This window comes from Microtus oregoni, unplaced genomic scaffold (assembly GCF_018167655.1).
Source record: "Microtus oregoni isolate MIOR12 unplaced genomic scaffold, Mior012 000029F_ref0000214, whole genome shotgun sequence".
NCBI lineage: Eukaryota > Metazoa > Chordata > Mammalia > Rodentia > Cricetidae > Microtus > Microtus oregoni.
The window spans coordinates 18,439,518-18,463,644 of NW_024543088.1; the positions used below are offsets into that span (position 1 = coordinate 18,439,518).

General features: G+C 41.0%; 1 protein-coding gene across 1 annotated transcript in view; it reads right to left on the reverse strand.

Annotated features, from left to right (window-relative positions):
• The window catches only part of LOC121464896 (sperm-associated antigen 6), a 70,303-nt gene that overhangs the window by 9,653 nt on the left and 36,523 nt on the right, over positions 1-24,127 (reverse strand). Inside the window, exons 5-10 of the mRNA XM_041677996.1 lie at positions 15,621-15,826; positions 14,111-14,284; positions 13,096-13,248; positions 11,469-11,660; positions 805-921; positions 136-281 (exon numbers count right to left, since the gene is read on the reverse strand). Of these exons, the coding sequence (XP_041533930.1) occupies positions 136-281; positions 805-921; positions 11,469-11,660; positions 13,096-13,248; positions 14,111-14,284; positions 15,621-15,826 (988 nt within the window). The remainder of the gene's footprint in view (positions 1-135; positions 282-804; positions 922-11,468; positions 11,661-13,095; positions 13,249-14,110; positions 14,285-15,620; positions 15,827-24,127) is intronic.

Genomic DNA, 24,127 nt, shown 5'->3' on the forward strand with positions numbered 1-24,127 from the left:
GTCAATAAGAACATAATCTAATTGTTTCATTTGCATGAGGTAAATGAGCCTTGTGTAGAATTTCAAAGTCCACATATTTACATACTTGACTACTGAAAACACTGCAATACTGAAATTCCCAGTCCAGCTCCATACCGTACTATTTCCTCTGGGTAGCAGTTGTTAATGCTGTTGATGTATTCCTGCAGGAGAGAGCCAGGCTCTGCTTTTATCTCTTGCACCTTTTTAAGTCCTCCGCTAGTTACAAAAAGCCGCCGAGCCTTGCTGTCATGAGGCAGCACCTTAAAGGGAAAATGCACAGACAATCACATCTTGCTTCGCAAGCTAGCATTTTACTACTGAAAATAACTTAGTAGAGAATTTACTCTCAGTGTGTCTATAACAGAGTAATCCAAATCTGCGGGTAATGGGAAGTAAAACAGCTCCTTTTAAAAGTCTATCAACTGTTCATGTTGTAGAAATGAAATAAAGCAATGAACATGAACAAAGTTAATGCTACCCACTGCATCCATGAAGCTTACACTCCAGTCTCTCCGCCTCTACAAAATAGAGGCAGGCTCTTTAACAAGGGAGAAGGGTCCCTCATAAACATCTAGTACTCATCCTGGATCCTCAACTGCAGCAGTTGTAGTAACTCAGAGCATGGGTGTTGTGGCATTGCTTACCTTTGCCCGTGCTCTTCCTTCTCTCTAGAATGCCTTCCCACTACAGGAATTCATCCTCTCCTGCCTAGTTAACTCCAACTTGTTATTTGTGGCAGTAACTTTAAGATTTTCTTTCCTTCTTTGCAGGTATGTTTCTTACCTTACTGAACTGACCAACAACGTGTTTCAGGATATTGGGAGGCGCATCATACAAAAATGGCTCGAGGGCTGGGAGGTAGGTGCATTTTTGAAGAATATTCTTTATGGCTTTTTTACTCTGTTGAAAAACAAAGCAAAGTGTATATAAAATCTTAACAATTCATAGCCTATATTCCTACTGCAAACAAAACCAGTTTACTGGCCTAACCTGCAGTAGTTACATTTTCACAAATAGTTACATAAAAAAACTTTTGACTGGTTTTTAATGATAGAATACCTTGGCAGTGATCATTGTGTTAAATATGATCATTGTGTTAAATCTTAAAACATAAAGTGAATTGTTACGTTAGTTACTTAGGGTTTCTAATTAAAATAGACACCATGACCACAGTAACTCTTATAAAGGAAAACATTTAATTTGGATGACTTACAATGCAAAGATTTAGTCCATTAACATCATGGTGGGACGTGGCAGCATGCAGGCAGACATTGTGCTAGAGAAGGAGCTGAGAATTCTACCTCTTGATCCAAGACAATAGGAAGTGAACTAAATTAAATATAGCTTAAACATGGGAAAACTCAAATCCTGCCTCCACAGTGACATACTTCATCCAACAAGGTCACGCCTACTTAAACAAGGTCACACTTCCTAATAGTACCATTCTCTAAAAGCTTTGGGGACCACATACATTCAAACTACCACAGATCTCTAAAATAAAAACTTTAATCCTCGGAGAGAGAGAGAGAGAGAGAGAGAGAGAGAGAGAGAGAGAGAGAGAGAGAGAGAGAAGGCACTAGAAAATGGAAAGACATTCCATGCAAATGAGCTGATAGAATTAACATGGTGAAAATGGCCATTCTAGCAAGAGCTATTTACAGATTGAATGCAGTGCCAACCAAAACTATCCTATAACTCATAAAGAACCACAAAAAAGATGGCCTGCCTGCACCAAGAAGGGTAGGCGCTTTGTTTGCGACCTGCCCACCAGCACGGAGGCTTGATCTCTCGGCGCCAGGAGACCCAGCGTTGGGGTGAGGTTCTGGCCCCTCGGCGCCAGCCTGGGAAGGGGAGCTCAGAGGTTCCTTGGCCCCCTATCCTTCTTGAGCTCTCTGCAGGGCCTCCACTCCCTGCATACCGCCTCTTTCTTCCTAGCCCACCCAGCTTCCATCCAGAACCCTCCCCACTTTGCCCCACCGCCCTCTTTCTGCACAAAACATCACCCAGCCCAGCCTGTCTGGGCACTGGGTCCGAATCCTCTGGGCACCCAAGCGGGCGGGAGTTCCTTTGTTTCTTTGGCCTGCCTGCACCAAGCAGGGTAGGCACTTTGTTTGCCACCTGCCCATCAGCACGGAGGCCTGATCTCTCGGCTCCAGGAGACCCAGCCTTGGGGAGACCCAGCGTTGGGGAGAGACAACGTTGCGGAGAGCCAGCATTGGGTAGGCAAAGAGACCTGATCCGGTAAAGAAGATCCATAAGGGAGCATTTGGAAGAAGAGATGGGTAGACGCCAAGGCAAGAATTCGCCCAACAAGCTGAAAAGCAACATGAAGCCACCAGAAACCAGCGATCTCACAACGGGAGGACATGAACACCTTAATCAAGAAGAAGTAGAAAAGATTGACTTCATGAAAGTGATTGACGCCCTTAAACAGCATGTAAAAAATGCCCTTATAGAAATGGATGAGAAATATAACAGAAAGTTTGAAGAACTGAATAAATCAGTGAATGATACCCTTGAAAACCAAGGAAACACAATCAAACAGATAATGGAAACAGTGCAAGACTTGAAAACTGAAATGGAGGCAAAGAAGAAAACACAAACAGAGGGCCGGCTGGACATGGAAAATTTAAGTAAACAAACAGAGTCTACAGAAACAAGCATAACCAACAGAATACAAGAGTTAGAAGAAAGAATCTCAGATTCTGAAGATACCATAGAGAAAATAAACACTCTGATCAAAGAAAACAGCAAGTCCAACAAACTCTCATCACAAAATATTCAGGAAATATGGGACACAATAAAAAGACCAAACCTAAGAATAATAGGAGTAGAAGAAGGAGAAGAAGTGCAGCTCAATGGTCCAGAAAATATATTTAATAAAATTATAGAAGAAAACTTTCCCAACCTAAAGAAAGATATACCTATGAAGGTTCAAGAAGCATACAGACACCGAATAGGCTGGATCAAAAAAGAACATCCCCTCGCCATATAATTATCAAAACACAAAGCATACAGAATAAGGAAAGAATATTAACAGCAGCAAAGGAAAAAGGACAAATTACTTATAAAGGTAAACCTATCAGACTTACACCTGACTTCTCCATGGAAACCATGAAAGCCAGAAGGTCCTGGATAGATGTACTTGAGAAACTAAGAGACCATGGATGCAAGCCCAGATTACTATACCCAGCCAAGCTTTTGTTCACTATAAATGGAGAAAATAAAATTTTCCAGGATAAAAACAAATTTAAACAATACGCAGCCACAAATCCAGCCTTACAGAAAGTAATAGAAGGAAAATCACTAACCAAGGAGTCCAACAATGACCACAATAACTCAGACATCTAGAGACCTTTCACCAACACAAATCAAAGAAGGGAAACACACAAACTCTACGACTAAAAAAATGACCGGAGTTAACAACCACTGGTCATTAATATCACTTAATGTCAATGGACTCAACTCACCTATAAAAAGGCACAGGCTAAGAGATTGGATAAGAAAACAGGATCCAACATTCTGCTGTTTACAAGAAACACACCTCAACCACAAAGACAGGCACCTACTCAGAGTAAAGGGCTGGGAAAAGGCTTATCAAGCAAATGGACCTAAGAAACAAGCAGGTGTGGCCATACTAATCTCTAACAAAGTTGACTTCAAACTTAAATCAATCAGAAGAGATGGAGAGGGGCATTTTATACTCATAACAGGAACAGTTCAGCAGGATGAAGTCTCAATCCTGAACATCTATGCCCCTAATATAAAAGCACCCACGTACATAAAAGAAACATTGCTAAAACTCAAGGCAGCCATCAAACCGCACACACTAATAGTAGGAGACTTCAACACTCCTCTCTCACCAATGGACAGGTCAATCAGACAGAAACCTAACAGAGAAATAAGAGAATTAATGGAGGTAATGAATCAAATGGACTTAACAGACATCTATAGAACATTCCACCCAAATAGGAAAGAATATACCTTCTTCTCTGCAGCTCATGGAACCTTCTCAAAAATCGACCACATAGTCAGTAACAAAGCAAACATCCACAGTTACAAAAAAATATTAGTAACCACCTGTGTCTTATCAGATCACCATGGATTAAAGTTAGAATTCAACAACAATGCTACCCTCAGAAAGCCTACAAACTCATGGAAACTGAACAGTCAACTACTGAACCATACCTGGATTAAGGAAGAAATTAAGAAAGAAATTAAAGTCTTCCTGGAATTCAATGAAAATAAAGAAACAACATACTTAAACTTATGGGACACTATGAAAGCAGTCCTAAGAGGAAAGTTCATAGCACTAAGTGCCCACTTAAAGAAAACAGAGAAAGCTCACATTGGAGACTTAACAGCCCAACTGAAAGCTCTAGAAAAAAAAAGAAGCAGACTCACCTAGGAGGAGTAGAAGACTGGAAATAATCAAACTGAGGGCTGAAATAAACGAAACAGAAACACAGAAAACAATCCAAAGAATCAATGAAACAAAAAGCTGGTTCCTGGAGAAAATCAACAAGATTGACAAACCCCTATCCAAACTAATCAAACGGCAGAGAGAGAATTTGCAAATTAATAAGATCAGAAATGAAAAGGGGGACATAACCACAGACACAGAGGAAATTCAGAGAATCATTAGATCTTACTACAAAAGCCTATATGCCACAAAACTGGAAAATGTAAAGGAAATGGACACTTTTTTAGATAAATACCATATACCAAAGTTAAACCAGGACCAGGTGTACAATCTAAATAGACCTGTTAGTCGCGAAGAATTAGAAGAGGTTATCAAAAACCTCCCTACCAAAAAAAGCCCAGGACCAGATGGTTTCAATGCGGAATTCTACCAGAACTTCCAAGAAGACCTAATACCTATACTCCTTAATGTATTTCACAATATAGAAACAGAAGAGGCATTGCCAAATTCCTTTTATGAAGCTACAGTTACTCTGATACCAAAACCGCACAAAGACTCAATCAAGAAAGAAAATTATAGACCAATCTCACTCATGAACATCGATGCAAAAATCCTCAACAAAATATTAGCAAACCGAATCCAAGAACACATTAGGAAAATTATCCATTATGATCAAGTAGGCTTCATCCCAGGGATGCAGGGCTGGTTCAACATACGAAAATCTATCAATGTAATCCAGCATATAAATAAACTGAGAGAAAAAAACTATATGATCATTTCATTAGATGCTGAAAAAGCATTTGACAAAATTCAACATCCATTTATGTTAAAAGTCTTGGAGAGATTAGGGATACAAGGGTCATACCTAAATATAATAAAAGCTATATACAGCAAGCCGACAGCTAACATTAAATTAAATGGAGAGAAACTTAAAGCCATCCCACTAAACTCAGGAACACGACAAGGCTGTCCACTCTCGCCATACCTCTTCAATATAGTACTTGAAATTATAGCAATAAGACAACATAAGGGGATCAAGGGGATTCGAATTGGAAAGGAAGAAGTGAAACTTTCGTTATTTGCAGATGATATGATAGTGTACATAAGCGACCCCCAAAACTCCACCAAAGAACTTTTACAGCTGATAAACACCTTTAGTAATGTGGCCGGATACAAGATCAACTCCAAAAAATCAGTTGCCCTCTTATACACAAAGGATATGGAAGCAGAGAGGGAAATCAGAGAAGCTTCACCTTTCACGATCGCCACAAACAGCATAAAATATCTTGGGGTAACTCTAACCAAGGAAGTGAAAGATCTATTTGACAAGAACTTTAAGGCATTGAAGAAAGAAACTGAGGAGTATACCAGAAAACGGAAGGACCTCCCTTGCTCTTGGATTGGGAGGATCAACATAGTAAAAATGGCAATTCTACCAAAGGCAATTTATAGATTCAATGCAATCCCCATCAGGGTCCCATCAAACTTCTTCACAGATCTTGAGAGGATAATAATCAACTTTATATGGAAAAACAAAAAACCCAGCATAGCCAAAACAATCCTATACAATAAAGAATTGTCTGGAGGCATTACCATCCCTGACTTCAAACTCTATTACAGAGATACAGTGATGAAAACAGTGTGGTACTGGCATAAAAACAGAGAAGTCGACCAATGGAATCGTATAGAAGACACGAATTTTAACCCACAAACCTATGAACACCTCATTTTTTATAAAGGAGCCAAAAGTATACAATGGAAGAAAGAAAGCATCTTTAACAAATGGTGCTGGCATAACTGGATGTCAACCTGTAGAAGAATGAAAATAGACCCATATCTATCACCATGCACAAAACTCAAGTCCAAATGGATTAAAGACCTCACTATCAGTCAGAACACATTGAACCTGATAGAAGAGAAAGTGGGAAGTACCCTACAGGATATGGGCACAGGAGATCGCTTCCTATGTGTAACCCCAACAGCACAGACTTTAAGGGCAACATTGAATAAATGGGACCTACTAAAACTGAGAAGCTTCTGTAAAGCAAAGGACACTGTCACCAAGACAAAAAGGCAACCTACTGACTGGGAGAAGATCTTCACCAACCCCGCAACAGACAAAGGTCTGATCTCCAAAATATATAGAGAACTCAGGAAACTAGACTTTAAAATGCTAATTAACCCAATTAAAAAATGGGGCACTGAACTGAACAGAGAATTCTCAGCAGAGGAAGTTCAAATGGCCAAAAGACACTTAAGGTCATGCTCAACCTCCTTAGCAATCAGGAAAATGCAAATCAAAACAACTTTGAGATATCATCTTACACCTGTCAGAATGGCTAAAATCAAAAACACCAATGATAGCCTTTGCTGGAGAGGCTGTGGAGGACGGGGTACATTCATCCGTTGCTGGTGGGAATGCAATCTTGTGCAACCACTTTGGAAATCGGTGTTTCGGTTTCTCAGGAAATTCGGGATCAACTTACCCCTGGACCAAGCAATATCACTCCTGGGAATATACCCAAGAGATGCCCTATCATATGACAAGAGCATTTGTTCAACTATGTTCATAGTAGTATTATTTCTAATAGCCAGAACCTGGAAACAACCTAGATGCCCTTCAATGGAAGAATGGATGAAGAAAGTGTGGAATATCTACACATTAGAGTACTATGCTGCGGTAAAAAACAATGACTTCTCAAATTTTGCATGCAAATGGATGGAAATAGAAAACACTATCCTGAGTGAGGTGTCCCAGACCCAGAAAGATGAACATGGGATGTACTCGCTCATAATTGGTTTCTAGCCATAAATAAGGGTCACGGAGTCTACAATTGGTGATCCCAAAGAAGCTAAGTAAGAAGAACCTTCATCTGGTGATGGATGGAGACAGCGACAGAGACCCACACTGGAGCACTGGACTGAGCTCCCAAGGTCCCAATGAGGAGCAGAAGGAGGGAGAACATGAGCGAAGAAGTCGGGACCACGAGGGGAGCACCCACCCACTGAGACAGTGGAGCTGATCTAATGGGAGCTCACCAAGGCCAGCTGGACTGTGACTGAAAAGGCATGGGATAAAACTGGACTCTCTGAGCATGGGGAACAATGAGGGCTGATGAGAACCCAAGGACAATGGCACGGGGTTTTGAACCTACGTAATGTGCTGGCTTTGTGGGAGCCTAGCCAGTTTGGATGTTCACCTTCCTAGAAATGGACGGAGGGGGGAGGACCTAGGACTTACCACAGGGCAGGGAACCCTGACTGCTCTTTGGGCTGGAGAGGGAGGGGGAGAGGAGTGGGGGGAGGGGGAGAAGGGTGGGAGGAGGGGGAAAAGGGTGGGAGGAGGGGGAGGGAAATGGGAGGCTGGGAGGAGGAGGAAATTTGTTTTTTTTTTCCTTTTCTCAATAAAAAAAAGTTAAAAAAAAAAAAAAGAACCACAAAAAAACCAAAGCAATCCTGAGGGGGGGGGGGAATCTGGAGGGATTACTACTCCAGAACTTAAGATATATTACAGAGACACAGGAATAAGAACATAAAGTTTCAGCACAAAAATAGACATGCAGATTGATGGGGCAACATAGAAGTGCCAAACATGAGCACACATAACTTCAGCCACTTAGTATATGACAAAACAAAAACAAGCTGAAGAAGAAAAAACATCTTCAACCAAAGGTCATAGGAACTGGACGTCTACACAAAGAAGAATGAAATTAGATCCATATCTATCACCTTGCAAAAAAAAAAATCTCCACACTGATCAAAGACCTAAATGTGAAACCCAAAACCACTAGAAGAAAACATAAACAGAATCCTACACGATAAAGGTGTAGGGCAGGACTTTTTGATAAGTCCCCTTTGCTCAAAGGCTAGGGCCAGCAGTTGACAAGTGAGACTTCATAAAACTAAAAGGCTTTTGCACAGATAAAGAAACAATCAGCCTGATGGAGAAGAAACCCTCATAATGGGAGAGAATCTTTGCCATCTATGCATCTGACATCCAGAATCTGTAAAGAACTCAAAAAATAAAAGAAAAACAAATATCCCCTTTGAAAGATGGACCTGAAACCCGAACAAAGGAATCTCAAAAGAAAAAACTAAGGAGGCTAAGAATTACATCACAGAATCTTCATTGTCCCTAGCAATGAAGGAAATGCAAATCAAAACAATACTGACATCCCATTTATCCCAGTCAAACAGCAAAGACCAACAAAACAACCAACAACATCGGACACTGGGTGTGGGGAATAGGGCACCCTCATTATCTGCTGGTAGAACTGCACACCAGTGCAGCAGTGTGGGAATTAGTGTAGACAATTCTCAAAGGCTAAAAATAAATCTACAATATGACCCAGCTATGCCACTCCTTGGCATATACACCAAGAATTCAAGCTCCTGTTCCACAGATAACTTCAGCCATGTTCCCTGCTGCCCTATTCACAAAGTTAGCAAATGGAAACCACCTAAGTATCCTTCCTTTGATGGATGGATAGTGGAAATGTGGTACCTATATACTATGGAATACTATTCAGCTGTAAAGAAAAATGAAATCATGAATTTTTCAGGTAAATAGATGGAACTAGAAAAGAACATATCAAATGAGGTAACCCAGACCCAGAAAAACAAACATTGTATATTCTCTCTCACTGGAGGCTGCTAGCTCCAAATTTTCAGATTTATGTGTAGTCCTCTCTTCTCATCAGGACCTTCTCTATGTAACAGAGACCATTACAGAAAACAACAACCAAACAAAATGCAGAGTTTGTAGCCCAGCCACAAAGGATACCTCTACTCCTTCACCTAACACTTTGGGAATATTATGGAATGGGGGTAGAAGGATTGTAAGCGTCAGAGGATGGGAAATTTACTGTGAGATCGTGTCTTCTAGGAATGTCAGATGCTATAGTCATGAAGTTCCACCAATGTGACTACCTAAGCATCAGCCAAACAAGGACAATAAGCATGTTAAAGTGGACAAAGGAAAGCCCAAGAGGCATCAACCCTACATAAAGAACTATAAGCAACTAAGAAGGCTGAGAGCAGGAGAAATAGTCTTCCCCAAGTAAGAGCACACCAATTGGTTATTCCATACCAAATGGCAAGCTCTAAAGACATATATAGGAGTAATATTATAAAGAATAGATGAGCAGGTTATTATATTCAGGAGTATTAATGTATATACATATGCATACTAATGAAAAACAGAGGTCATGAATTAAAAAAGAGTAGAGGGGTATATGAGGTTTATGGGGAAGAAAGGGAAGGCAGAAACTATGTAATTATAATCTCAAAAATAAAAGAAATAATAAAATACAAAAATGACCCAGTTTTAAGATACAGGGATTTTGATACAGTGGAAGGCTTTTCTAGCATGAGCATGAGACAGAGTCAAATAGAAGACCCAGATATTAACCCACAAACCTATGAACACCTGATTTTCGACAAAGGAGCTAAAAGCATACAATGGAAGAAAGAAAGCATCTTCAACAAATGGTGCTGGCACAACTGGATGTCAACCGGTAGAAGAATGAAAATAGATCCATATCTATTACCATGCACAAAACTCAAGTCCAGATGGATTAAAGATCTCAATATCAATCTGAACACACTGAAACTGATAGAAGAGAAAGTGGGAAATACCCTACAACAGATGGGCACAGGAGACCACTTCCTACGTATAACCACAGTAGCACAGACAATAAGGGCAACATTGAATAAATGGGACCTCCTAAAACTGAGAAGCTTCTGTAAAGCAAAGAACACTGTCATTAAGACAAAAAGGCAACCCACTGACTGGGAGAAGATTTTCACCAACCCCGCAACTGACAAAGGTCTGATCTCCAAAATATATAAAGAACTCAAGAAACTAGACTTTAAAATGCTAATTAACCTAATTATAAAATGGGGCACTGAACTGAACAGAGAATTCCCAACAGAAGAATATCTTTTGGTCCCATTGTTTTATCACAGCAAAAGAATCCGTAACTAAAATAGTGGCATGCCTTTGGGACAAAATGAACTTTAGCAAAGACTTCTAGTTTGCCAGAATAACAAATGAAAATATCACAAGACAGTTCTTAATGTGTTCAGATACAGTTTTCCCCAGTATAGTACTGTCGAATCAAGCAGAGCTGACCGAACTCCATCCTAAATCTATAAAACAACAGTTGATATAATCCAAGAGACTTTAGAGAGGGGGAGGAGAATGGTGGATCCCCTACAATAAGATGCTCAGAGGAACTGAAGTTTGAGGAAGATTTTGCAGTGTTAATATCAGGACTGACAATGGTTCGTTTTTCAGTTTAATATATAGAGAAGCTACTAAAGCAATTAATTAATTTATAGTAAATAAAACACATTTGATAAACTAAAACACATTAGGAAGTAAATCTGGGGCTGATGAGATAGCTCAATGAGTCAAGATACTTGCTGCCAAGTCTGAAAACCTGGGTTCACTCAGCAGGTATGCACATAATGGAAGGGGAGAACTAATTCTCACATGATGTCTTCTGGCCTCCCCAAGTATACCATGGTAGGCATGTGTGTCACAAATCCACACATGCTTAAATAGTCAGATAAATATAATAAGATTTCAATAAAATAGCATGAAAATAATTCTTCATAGGAAATACCAACAGAAATATAGTCTAAAAACACTAATTTTATAAACAACTTGATATTTTTAGAGAATGTGTTTCTAAAACACACCACTAATCCGTTTTTAAAGGAAAGTGATCTCAGTTCTTTTGATAATTTTCTATTTCTTTTTTTCAAGACAGGGTCTCTGGTAGCACAGGTTGGGTTTGGAGTCACTCTGTAGCCAAAGATGGCTGAACGCTTCCCCTCTTCCTGTCTTCAGAGTCCTAAGATTGTAAGAGTGTACCACCGCACTTGATTTTTAATTTATATTTCTTGATTTAGAAAAACCATATTATCCATCAGAAAATTAAGACTTTAAATCACATATTAAGAAAAAACCTAGTTCTATCTAGCACATCTTCCCAAAGAATAATGACTAAACACTCACTTTGACCTGCAAGTCCTCGGAGCTCTCTGGGGACATGTACAAAGAAAGCAGAACTGGAAGAGTGTTTGTGACCGCAACAGCCCTGGCATGCTCTGGCGTGTGTCTTCCCAGCTGTCCTAAGGCCCAGGCAGCAGCAGCCTTAATGTGATCTTCTGGTTCTTCTGAGAGGCAGATTGATAACTGGGGTACACCCTGCCAGGGACCCAAAGAGCGAGTGTTATACGTAAATCTAGAGCGGACATCAAAAGAAGGCATATTGACCTTCATCCCTTTCTCCCGAATGACTCAAGGAATAGGCACATCATAATGCCTGCTGCCATTTAAGGCAACGAACTGGCTAGAACCAAACTGTATTAATTATCTGTAACAAGCTCACTTAACTATCCTTGTATCTCTAATAGCTTTTACTTCACAAATGCTACTGTGATCAACTAAAACTATTGAGGATCAGAAAACCTTTCTTTTTCCTGTTTTAAAAAGTTAACAAAGGGAGCCTGAAGAGATGATCCACCACTTAAGAGCACTGGCTGTTTTTCCAGAGGTCCTGGATTCAATTACCGACAACCACATGGTGACTCAACAGCTATCTACAGTGCAATCTGATGCCCTCTTCTGGTGTGCAAGTATACATGCAGATAGAGCACTCGTGTACAAAAATTAAATAAATAAATCTTTTTAAAAAGTTAACCAAGGACTGAGAATACAGCCAAGAGCCCTTGCCTAGCATTTGTGCAACCCTGGATTCAATCTTCATCAGTACACACACACACACACACACACACACACACCATTAATTTATTTTTACCAATTATAGTAAATCTGAAAGCAACATGATGGAGTAAAATTTTAATAATATGAGCAAGTGGACTATACCCCATTAATATCTTTCTTGAAGTAACACATATTTAGTTAGTTAGTTAGTTAGTTAGTTAGTTAGTTCAACTCAATTACAGCTTTGCTCATCCTAACAAGCTTGGATGGCTAAGTAGGAATGAATCCTTTTGTTATACTAGTAGACTATGCTTATATTTTATATCATAAGCATTAATGTTAACTAACTAATAAAAACATGACTACCTAGAATACCTCAAATATATCACAGCTTTTGTATCAAAGGAAAACAAATCAAATTCTAATTCCAGACTCTTGGTGAGCATATTTTTCTAATTTGATACTATAGTAATTACCCCAAATTCAGTACCCCGCCCCCCCCAAAAATATCCTCTCAGTATCAGAAGGCCATGGCACCAGGCAAAGGTTAAAATTACTAGGTTGCCGTTCAATTTCCTAAAGAGACCTACTAATTTTTTTCATTTGTTCCTTTTCTACAACTGCGTAGTTCATCCACATATATTTAACAGATAAACCAGATAACAATATTTAAAGGTGGTAATAATTATTGATTCCAGAAACTGAGTAAAACAACATTGTCAGTTTCCCCGCGCTTTCTCCAAGGTTTACGCAGGAAATATACTAACAAGCACTGAATTCAACAGTGAACCAATTGGGAAAATGGGTGATTTTTTTTTTGCCCTGCTCAGTTAGATTTTCTCTTCTGATGGAGAATATCAATGTACCGTTCACCATAGAACATCTGACTACGCCACCAGAAGTGAAGAGCACACACCTTGGAAATGATCACTGCCATGGCCAGGTTCTCAGAATGAGCAGCCACGTAACCTAGCAACATGATGCCGGGCAGCCGTATGTTCCCTTTGCAGGATCCGATGCAGTCAATCACAGCAGCCACGCCTCCTGCGTTAACAATCAGCTGTGACAGCTGAGGAAAAAAGCCCACACTTTAATTTAGGACTTAAAATACAACTGACAAAATTGAACTATGACGTAGAGAAACTCTTGTACTTCCTAAAGAGATACACAAGTATAGTACTTTCGCTGTTTACAGATAACACGTGCTGTGAGAACCTTATTCTGTGGTTCACTTTCTTCACATCAGTGGAACAAGGTTTGCCTGTATGATGGATGTTAAAATCCTTCACCTAGACCCTAAAATTAGAGCTAGTTTATAACTAGCTAATCACTCGGCTAATATTAGTCACTGAAAGCTCCGACATTAGAACAGTCTAACCCATTTGCCCCTTTGCTGGCAACGACTAGTAAGCTGCGTGGACTTGGATTATGGAAAGTCCCATGCAAACAAAGATAAATGAAACACGAGGGAAAATGTGCAATAAAATTAAAACTGTTAAGCCACACATGCACAGAAATGATTAAAACTTCAGCATCAGCACAGGCCTTCTTTGTGTTTATTTTTTTCCATGTATATCTACAGAACTAATACAGGCCAGGAGATCTCTGTGGTGTGAACCAACCTTGCTCCTAGCTGACACACAATGACAGAGGCCCACAACCTCTACACCTAGACAAGGAAAGCTAAAAGTAATTAGAAGCTGGGTGTTAAACTCCAACTACACTAACACAACTCCGTAGTTCTCACTGGAGGAAATGTCACAGCCTGCAGAACAGTTAGCAATGGACAGAGAAGTTTTTGATTGTCCCCACCTGAGAGAGGGGCACTGCAGCCATCGAGTGGGCAGAGGCCAGGGACACTGGTACTCACTAGAACTAAGTATATTGCATCCTGAAGCACCATTTTTAGTTGTTTGATTGCTTGTTTTTACCTCAGGTGTATGTTTTGCAATCTCTCTAATTAAAGTGCAAGCATTTTTCTTCACATATTCATCTTTGTCCTTCAGACAGGTGAGTACAACTGGGAAAATCTCCGCTTCAACCACCATCTCTGCCAGATCCACCGAATGTTTTGCAATCTGACTGAGAGCAGAAAGGACCTGGCGCTGCCGAGCAAAAATAAAATGTAACATTAGACATTATATGAATCCAGTTGTGCACCTTATAATTCAGATGTCGTTTTAAAGGATTTATAATATTCCCATGCAGTGCTGTTTTTGAAGGCATGAAGAAATTATGGGGAGCAGCTGAGGTGTGGCATCGTGTGGCAGGGTTGCAGCCTCCCTGAAAAGAAACAAGGAGGTTACTGATGAAGGCACAGCTTCTGCTGCAGTGGAAACCTTAGGACTGAAGGGGTCATCGGGCAAAGCTGAGGCTTGGCACCATGTGGCAGGGTCAGAATTACTGAAGAGACCGGGAGAAGCCATCAGTGAAGTCACAGCCTCAGCTACAGTGCAGACGCCAGCATACTGGAACTACAAAGGACAGGGGCAGGTGTGCAGTGAAGCTGCCCTGAGCCTAGCAGACAAGCTGTGTGTGCTGCAGATGGCAGAGCTGAGAAGAACCTTTGGAGACCAGAAGATCATGAGTGGACCAGAGACAGCAGGCACCGAGTTATACTGTTGGAGTTTGGTTTTGCTTTGATCTGATGTGCCCTGGTTTTTCCATCTTGGAATAAGAGAAGTAACATTTTTCACAGGAGCCCACAGTTAAGGGACTCTGGATTTTTAAAGTGTTGGAATTTCTAAAGATTATGGGACTTTAGAAATTGTACTATATTTATAACACATTAATATGTTATATTAATGTTAAATCTTGGGGATGAACAACAAAGAAAAGGTTATGGTTTAGAGTGATGTGCTTATACATCACAGGTGACAAGTACAAAATGCCATAGTCAGCTTCAGCTGTCAACTTGACACAAACCCACAGTCACCTGGGAAGGGGAACATTAAATGAAGAAGAGATTGGGTTGGTCTATGGACATGTCTGTGGGGCAGTTTCTTAGCTTCAACCCACTGTGGGCAGTGCCATCCCTAGGCAGGTGGACCTGGGCTGTATAAGAGAGGGGCGAGCCAGGAAAGCAGGCCAGCCATCAGCTTTCCTCTGGGGTCTCCACTTCAGCTCCTGTCTCCAGTTGCCAGCCTTGAGCTCCTGTCCTGGTTTCCTTGGTGATGGACTCTAACCTGGAAACTAAATAAACCCTTCCCCCACAATGCTTTGGCCATAGTGCTTTTATCATAGTAGCAAAACAGATCCAAATCATATCTTTACTGTATAATCCTTATAGAATTATTTTCACATATTAAAAGACCAACTATAATATATCTGTATGTTTTCAACTATATTCTTTTTACTATATAACATCAATATGTACATCTTTTCATTTTCTTAGACTATAAAAGCACTGGCCTGTCTGTCTCTTAACCTCATCTTTATTACCTTCAGTTTTGCATCAGGGTTGAGGATCATCTGGGCTAAGTGAGCAATCGCTCCCGCATCCACCACCGTCTGTGCTAACTCTGGAGAATGCTTTGAAATATCACTGAGAGCAGAGGCAGCGATCCTTTTCAAAGCAATTTCTGGCTCCTGGATACAGAGAACTAGAAGAGGAATTGCTCCTGCATCCACCACAGCTTGAGATAATTCTGTGGGTCCAAGAAAAGTTAGTAAGTGAGTATGGGTGGCTGATTCTTGGGCAAGCCGTTCTCACACTGACGAGTACAGCAAACAAAAAGGATGAGGGTGTAATTGACTCTCTAGACAGCTGAATTTTAAGTCAGTAGATGGAGTAGGTAGGTGATCTATGTTTCCCTCACATCCACCAAAGAGAAACAAAAAAGAACTGCAAGCATGATTTGTATAATTCATTAATATAATATCCATAATTTCTGTTAATTATTGACCACTGAGTTTGGGGACACATGCCTCTTTAAAAGGTAAAAAAAGAAGTTCAGGAGTTCAAGGCAAGCCTCAGACACATAGTAAGTCTGAGGGCTAGCCTAGGCTACAAGAGACCCTGGCTCAAAGAGAAAATCATATTACACACTTCAAACACTGGGCTTAACTCAACCTGGAACCAACTGGAAGCCTTGTACCTGAAGGCTAGCTCTCACAATATCAGAAGGTGCTACGTAAGCCATCAAAAGAAAAGGCAATCAGCGGTGCCACCAGCTGTAAGCTTGTGAACCACAATAATGTCCAACTCAACAAAATATATTGATAGTGCAATAGCGGTACAGTTACCTTGTGGGTAACCAACAGCTATCTAATTGGATTTCAGGTCTGATCAATAGGATGGAATTTATGATAGGTGCTGGAAACCTAAACAACTGGCACTGGCTAGAGAAGTCCTAGGCCCTGCCAGTTTCCTAAACCAATACAATCTATAGCTGTATTCTAAGTACTTGTACTTGGCAGAGATTCACGATTGGTCAAAATGCCAAGAAAAACTGACCAACTATAGTGCATCCAGCCCTAAATAATACATTCACAATACAACTCCTATACCTGGGGTTCAGAGGAAAAAAATCACGGGGGGGGGGGGGAGGGCAGAAGGCATATAAGAGTCAGAGGTTCAGCACATCTGCTGCAAGATTGTATCTTTTAGGCAACCTGCACCGTGAAACCTCAATGATACAGTTTCCAAAACAAGACCTCCATAATAATAACACAAGCTGATATACCAAAATGGATAACAAAACATAAATTATCTTCTGTAAAATAATTCTCTTTATACTCCCATACATTTTATCCTCTGCATGACATAACAGGAGTAACTGTACATACAAACTCACTGCAATTACGACAGCCTTTATATACAAGACCTATGCAAACTTAGTCAAAGCAAATCCCAACATGAAGGTGGAAGTAGACAAAAAGTCTCAGCCCTAGCCGTGAAGCTATTGGCAATTGATAGCTGCTAGGTGAGGCAGAATTGGTTTTCTTGTAGAATATACCTCCTAATAAGTTAGCCATGCTCCAGCCAAAGGCAACACATACAGAAATATATGAGCAGTAGAAACTGGACCTCAAAGATATACAAAAAATAAAAGATAACATAAAGTTAGGTGTATATTGTTGTGGAATATTAGTTGAAGATGTGTTACATTAGTTTATGCTGTGGAACATTTATTTAATGATGCAAAGATGTATTGTATTCTTTTATGTTACACTTGTCTATCTCTGTGAAGGTGTCTTTTTTGCCTGTCTAAAATACCTAATTTGTCTAATAAAGAGCTGAATGGCCAATAGATAGGCAGGATAAAGGACAGGCAGGCCTGGCATATAGAGAGAATAAATAGAAGGAGAATAATGTGAGATTGATGAGCAAGAAAAGGAGAAAAAGAACAGGACATCAAGAGTCAGCCATCCAGCTACACAACCAGCAACAGAAAAAGGAAGGAAGGAAAAAAGAGAGGTAGAAAGGAAGGAAGAGAGAGGGGGAGAAAAAGAGAGAGAAAGAGGAAGGAAGGAAGGGAGGGAGGGAGGGAGGGAGGGAGGGAGGAAGGAATATATAGAATAAGGAAAGATAAAAGCTCAGAGGCAAAAAATAGATAGGATAATTTATGTTAAGAAAAGTTGGCTAGAAACAAAGCGAGATAAGGCCAGACATTCTCAAGGAAGAATAAGTCTCTGTGTGTTTATTTGGGAGCTGAGTAATGGGCCCCCAAAGAGCAAAGAGTAAAAACCCACCAACTGCAGGATATGGAATGAAAGGTTGGTGGATCTGGGAGGAGTTCAAGGAAAGGGTGCATCTGATCAAAATACCTTCAATGAGATTTCCAAACACACACACAAAAAAAAAATAAGCATGAAAGGGTGTTTAGCGATTCTTTTTAAAGATAATTTCAAGAATTTCTACTACTAGGGCTAAAGAGAGCAGCAAGCAGTTAAAAGGACCCAGGTTTGATTCCCAGCACCCACGTGGCAGCTCACACCATCTGTAACTCCAGTCCCAGGGGATCCAACACTCTCTTCTGGCACTGCACAGACACCCAGCAATCAAACACACAAAGTAAAAATGAAGATTATTTTTTTAATTACTAGTCCTGGAAAGATGACTCAGTGGTTAAGAATACTCACTGCTCTTTCAGAGGACCAGAGTTTGGTTCCCAGGACCCACATCACGCAGCTCACAATTCCAGATTTCGGGATCTTACACCCTCTTTCAGATTTCCACAGGCACCTACAAATATGATATATACTCACACAGATACGTACATATACATAATTTTTTTAAGAATTAGTATATATACTAGAAACATTTCATTTATTCATAGTTCCATTGTTTCTATTAATACTCCTACATATTTTTTAAAGTAATCTTTTTAACATTTATTCAGTGTGTGTGTGTGTGTGTGCTTGCGTGTGTGCGTGCATGCAAGTGTGCATGCTTGTGCCAAGAAAGACCTGTGGAGGTCAGGTGAAAGCTTGTAAATCAGTTCTCTGCTTTGACTATGTGGGTTCTGGTGATCAAGCTTAGACTGTCAAGCTTAACAGAAACCTCTACCTGCTGGGCCCCAAAATATTACAAATTTAAATGTTAAGAGTTACTCACTGTTACTATTTTTAGATGTCTTGGGGAATGAACTTTCATGAGTAATAATTTGAATCTGACAGCTAAGCGTTTTCAGCACAGGAATAGTTGACCCTAGTAGCCCTCATCACTGTGAGTAGAGAACAAAGTCAGGCTACTCCTCCTTGAGCTGCAGGAAACATGGAGGTGTCATCTTTATACACTTCTCTGTCTCTAGAGCTTTCCATAATTGTTTCTAAGAGAACTATAAGGCTGAATGGCAGCATTTTTAAATAATAGCAACATGTGAAACTGAGTGTTTACTTCACAATTCTTCTTAAAATATCTGAGCTATTTGTAGGACCTGCCTGAAGTGTTTGGCTTATTTGGTTCTTTTTCTTTTTTTTTTTTTTTTTTATTTTTTATTTTTTATTTTAATTTATTTATTTATTAAGAATTTCTGCCTCGTCCCCACAACCGCTTCCCATTTCCCTCCCCCTCCCCCGATCAAGTCCCCCCCCCCCTCATCTGCTCGAAGAGCAATCAGGGTTCCCTGACCTGTGGGAAGCCCAAGGACTGCCCACCTCTATCCAGGTCTCCTAAGGTGAGCATTCAAACTGCCTAGGCTCCCACAAAGCCAGTACGTGCAGTAGGATCAAAAACCCACCGCAATTGTTCTTGAGTTCTCAGTATTCCTCATTGTCCGCTATGTTCAGCTAGTCTGGATTTATCCCATGCTTTTTCAGACCTAGGCCAGCTGGCCTTGGTGAGATCCCAATAGAACATCCCCATTGTCTTAGTGTGTGGGTGCACCCCTCGTGGTCCTGAGTTCCTTGCTCGTGCTCCGTCTCCTTCTGCTCCTGATTTGGACCTTGAGATTTCTGTCTTTTTCTAACATACTGGTGCTGGACTGAATTGTACTGATTTTGCACCAACAGCTGTAAAGTGTAATGGATCAAAATCTTTACCTTAAATAATCAAAAATCACAGAATAAGCTTAAGGTTTACAAAAGAGAACAAGGTTAGAAGGGAGGACTTCGAAGATCAACCACATCATAAAGTTAGTTCCAGCACGAGAGGGGAGGGACATTAGAATTGACTCAGTGTCTCACCCAGATGTCACAGAGGAGCTTCCCTTGCGGTAGATGAGAGCTAACAGAGACCCACAACTGGACAGTACACAGAGACCAAGAGACTTAGGAACGCTGAGTCCCAAAGGGTGTGTCCTCATCAAACCACTCTCTTCAGGGCTTAGGGAGCTATGAGGAAGAGGAGGCAGGAAGACTGTAAGAGCCAGAGGGGATGGATGGCTCCAAGGAAACAGGGTCTTTCATACATAACAGTCTGCCGCAATGTGAACTCTCAGAGACTGCGGTGGCATGCAGAGCCTGCACAGGTTCAAGTCAGTGGAGTTCTCACACTGAGATAGGGAAGTGGACAAGAGCTCCCATCCCTAACCAAGAAACTATCTCCAACTGTCACCTGCTCGGCAATGAAAACCCAGTTTTCTTCGATGGAGTCTTACTGGGATATAAACCACACTTAAGGGCTGGACTCATGCCCAGCAGTGGATGGCCAACAGGAAATGAACTCAATGTTATTTTGTAGACTACTATCTCATATTGCTTTGCTTGGGCATTTTTTTCCTTACTTGATTTCTGCTTGAATATTATGGTCTCCAAGTTTGTGTTTTTATGGGTTTTATGTGAGTTTCTTGTGCTCTTTCTTTCTTTCTTTCCTTCTTCCTTTCTTTTTTTGTTGGTTCTGGTTTGTTTGTTTTCTAAAGAGAGAGAGAGAGAGAGAGAGAGAGAGAAGGTGTGGAGTTGGGTGGGTGGGGATATCGGGGGGGATCTAGGAGGATCATGGGAAGGGTAAACTATGATTAGAACATTTGGTATGAAAACGTTTTTAATAAAAAGAATACATAAAGAACTAACTCATGTAGGCTGAAAAGAAAGACAAAGCAGAGAAGAATGCCTCCATTGTACAACCTTGGATGCAACTTTATGCTTTCATCGAGGATAGATACTGGTCCCACTGCCAGGGGTCACACAAACAAACTAGGCTACACAACTGTTGCCCACATACAGAGGGTCTTGTTCAGTTCCATGCAGGATCCCCAGTTGTCAGTCCAGAGCCCGTAAGCTCCTGCAAGTTCGGGTCAACTGTCTCTGTGGGTTTCCCCATCATGATCTTGACACACACACACCCGTCCCCTCTTGCCTTGCTCTGATGAAAGAGTTAATTTCATTGGTTAATAAAGAAACTGCCTTGGCCCATTTGATAGGCCAGTCCTTAGGTGGGTGGAATAGACAGAACAGAATGCTGGGAGGAAGTGAGGCAATCACCATGCCTCTCCTCTCTGGGTCAGATGCGATGAAGCTCCAGCCCAAGATGGACATACACTAGAATCTTCCTGGTAAGACACCACCTCGTGGTGCCACACAGATTATTAGATATGGGTTAAGCAAGATATGAGAGTTAGTCAAGAAGAGGCTAGATATAAAGGGCCAAGCAGTGTTTATATGAATACAGTTTGTGTGTTGTTATTTCGGGTGTAAAGCTAACCATGTGGGAGTTGGGTGGGATGAAAAAAAAGGCCTACCTGCAGCTCCTTCTGCATTGCTCAGATAATCCCTTCTCCCTCTCTTTGACTGGACTCCAGTAGCTAGCTCCTCCTGGTGCTTGGCTGTGGATCTCTGTGTCTGCTTCCATCAGTTACTGGATGAAGGTTCATGATGATAGGGTGATTACAGGGCAAGGTCAGTTTAGGCGACCTCTCCACTATTGCTAGGGTCCTAGCTGGGGTCATCCTTGTGGTTTCCTGGGAATTTCCCTAGCATCAGGTTTCTCCCTAGTCCTATAATGGCTCCCTCTATCAAGATATCTCTTTCCTTTTTGAAGCCCAGTCCATATGTTGGGATGCCTTGCTCAGCCTTGATGCGAGGAGGGGACCCTGGGTCCTGCCTCAAGTGAATGTGCCAGGCTTTGTTGATTCCCCATGGGAGGCCTTACTCTTTTAGAAAAGTGGATGGAGTGGGTTGGGGGGAGGGGAGGGGAGGGAGGGAGGAAGAGGAAGGAGGAACTGTAGTTTGTATGTAAAATGATAGAAAAATACAAAAAAAATATGCTTTCTTAAATCAGCTGTGGAAGGATTTCTGGATAGAAAAAAATGACAGTCTTTTCACTTTTAATTCTTGAAACCATGTTTTATTGTTGTTTAGTTTTGTTGTCGTTTTGAGTGTGTGTGTGTGTGTGTGTGTGTGTGTATGTGCGTGCATGTGTGTGTGTTTACATTATTGCAGGTGCCAGGACAATGTGCACACTTTTAGAGGTCAGAGAACAACTTTCAAGATTTGGTTCTACCTGAAATCAGGTCATCAGCCCTGACAGCAGAGTCCCTTTCCCCCCTGAGCCCTTCCTCCAGCCTACACTTGACCTCAACAGCTAAAACTGAGTAAACAAAGTCCAGAGCAGGTGCTCCATGGCCCCTGTATCCTACTATTCCCCACTCAGGTCTGGGATTTCTGTGGCCACTCCACGTTATATACTAGGAACTGAAGATGAGGGAGGGTAGGGTAAAAGGGCCAGCCAAAGAAACACACCCTGACCCTGAAACCAGAGGCAAAGAAACATACATTGGCCCCAAAACCAGAGTGAAAGGCTAAAAAGAGCCAGTGAAAGAAACACATTTTGGCCCTGAAACCAGAGCCAAAAAAACATAGATAAGAAATTTTTCTTTACTAACACATAGCTAGTTAGAAAGAAATTGGGAGAAATACATCTCAAGATCAAGTAAATGTGACACATATTTCATAATCCTGTGACTTCTATGCTGTGTGTACTGCAACATCTCCAAGATTAAAAAAATGACTTTAAAAAAAAACAGTGATTCCTTTGTGAGTCTCCACCAACTCCAGACCCAAGCTCTTCCAGGGATATTACAGCCTCTATAATTGGCAGGAACCCATCTGGCATCTCTAGGGTAACCCTAGACCAGCTACTGCTGCCTATCCTGGCCTGCCCTCTCAGCCCATCTCTATTCCCTTGGGACACACTACCACATGTGGAACTGACCCATATTTCTGCCAATGATGATTCCCATGGAGCCAGGCCCCAAATTCTACTTAAGATACCTCCAGTCAGTCAATTTCCCTCACCACTAGCATAGCACCCACCTCGTTAACTATGCTTATCTTGGACTGCTGGGCGCCTGAACCCTCAAAACCTAGTGTGGCCGCTGAGACTGAAAACCAAACATCATTCTTCTGGTCCACATCCTGACAAGACTGTGGTAACAGCAACCAAAGAACACATGCAACAATGTTGAGACCAGCAATTCACACAAGGAACCACTGCAAACATTGAGACTCCAAGAGTCTCTATCTCAAAAACATGATATTTCCTGAACAAAATCATAGAAGAAAACTCCCCAAATCTAAAGAAAGGCAACCACCGACATGCTAAGGGCCATGAGGGATGTTCACAAGGACTCGACCCTACACAAAGAATTAAAGGCAACTAAGCAACACAGGGATCAGAAGAAATATTCTTTCTCAGGGAAAAGTACACAAACTGGTTATCCAGTACAAAATAGTCAGGTCTGAAAACATATATACAAATGACATTATAAAGACTGAACAGGGCATGCTTACTTTTTTTTGAAATACATATGGATATACATAACTGTATAGAACAATAATTAATGAGAAAAGACACCATGAATTTGAAAGATAGCAAGAAAGGTTATATGGGGGGGGCTAGAGGGAGGAAAGGGAGCACATGCCTGGTGCTGCAAACCTAGCCAAGAACCCAAAGATGGAGATATGAGAACATACTACTACCATGTTCCTAAATTCTATCTCCTGAATCCTTGTCTTTATACCCACAGATCATTGCAACTCCCATCCCCTCATCAGGGTAGCTTCTTTTTGAAGATTCTACTAGAGAGATCCACAGCTGGTCAAAATGCAGAGGGTAAGTGACCATGGAATACCCAGCGCCATGTGAGACATCTATAACACAACTCTTACACCTAAGGTTCAGAGAACATGACAGATGAGCAGGGAAACAGATTTTAAGGGCCTGAGGAGCAGATGACTGCTACAAGACAGTGTCTGCTGGATAGGACAGGGATGCTGGGTCCATAAACTCTCAACAAGACCTGCAAAGGCCACAGCAGTTAGCAAGCCAACGGAGATGGAGGAAAGTTTCTCAAAGCCCACCCTAGATTATAAACTGCAGGCTTTTGATGGGTGTGAAGGAAGGAGAGCCAGTTGTCTTCAGGGACTAGCTCCCAATTCTAAATAGTCAACCCTAAACAAATGCTAATGCACATAAAACTAATTGGACTCAGTAGACTATGCTATATATTAATATTCATATTCATTAATATATAATTATATACTATTAACATATAAATTTATATATA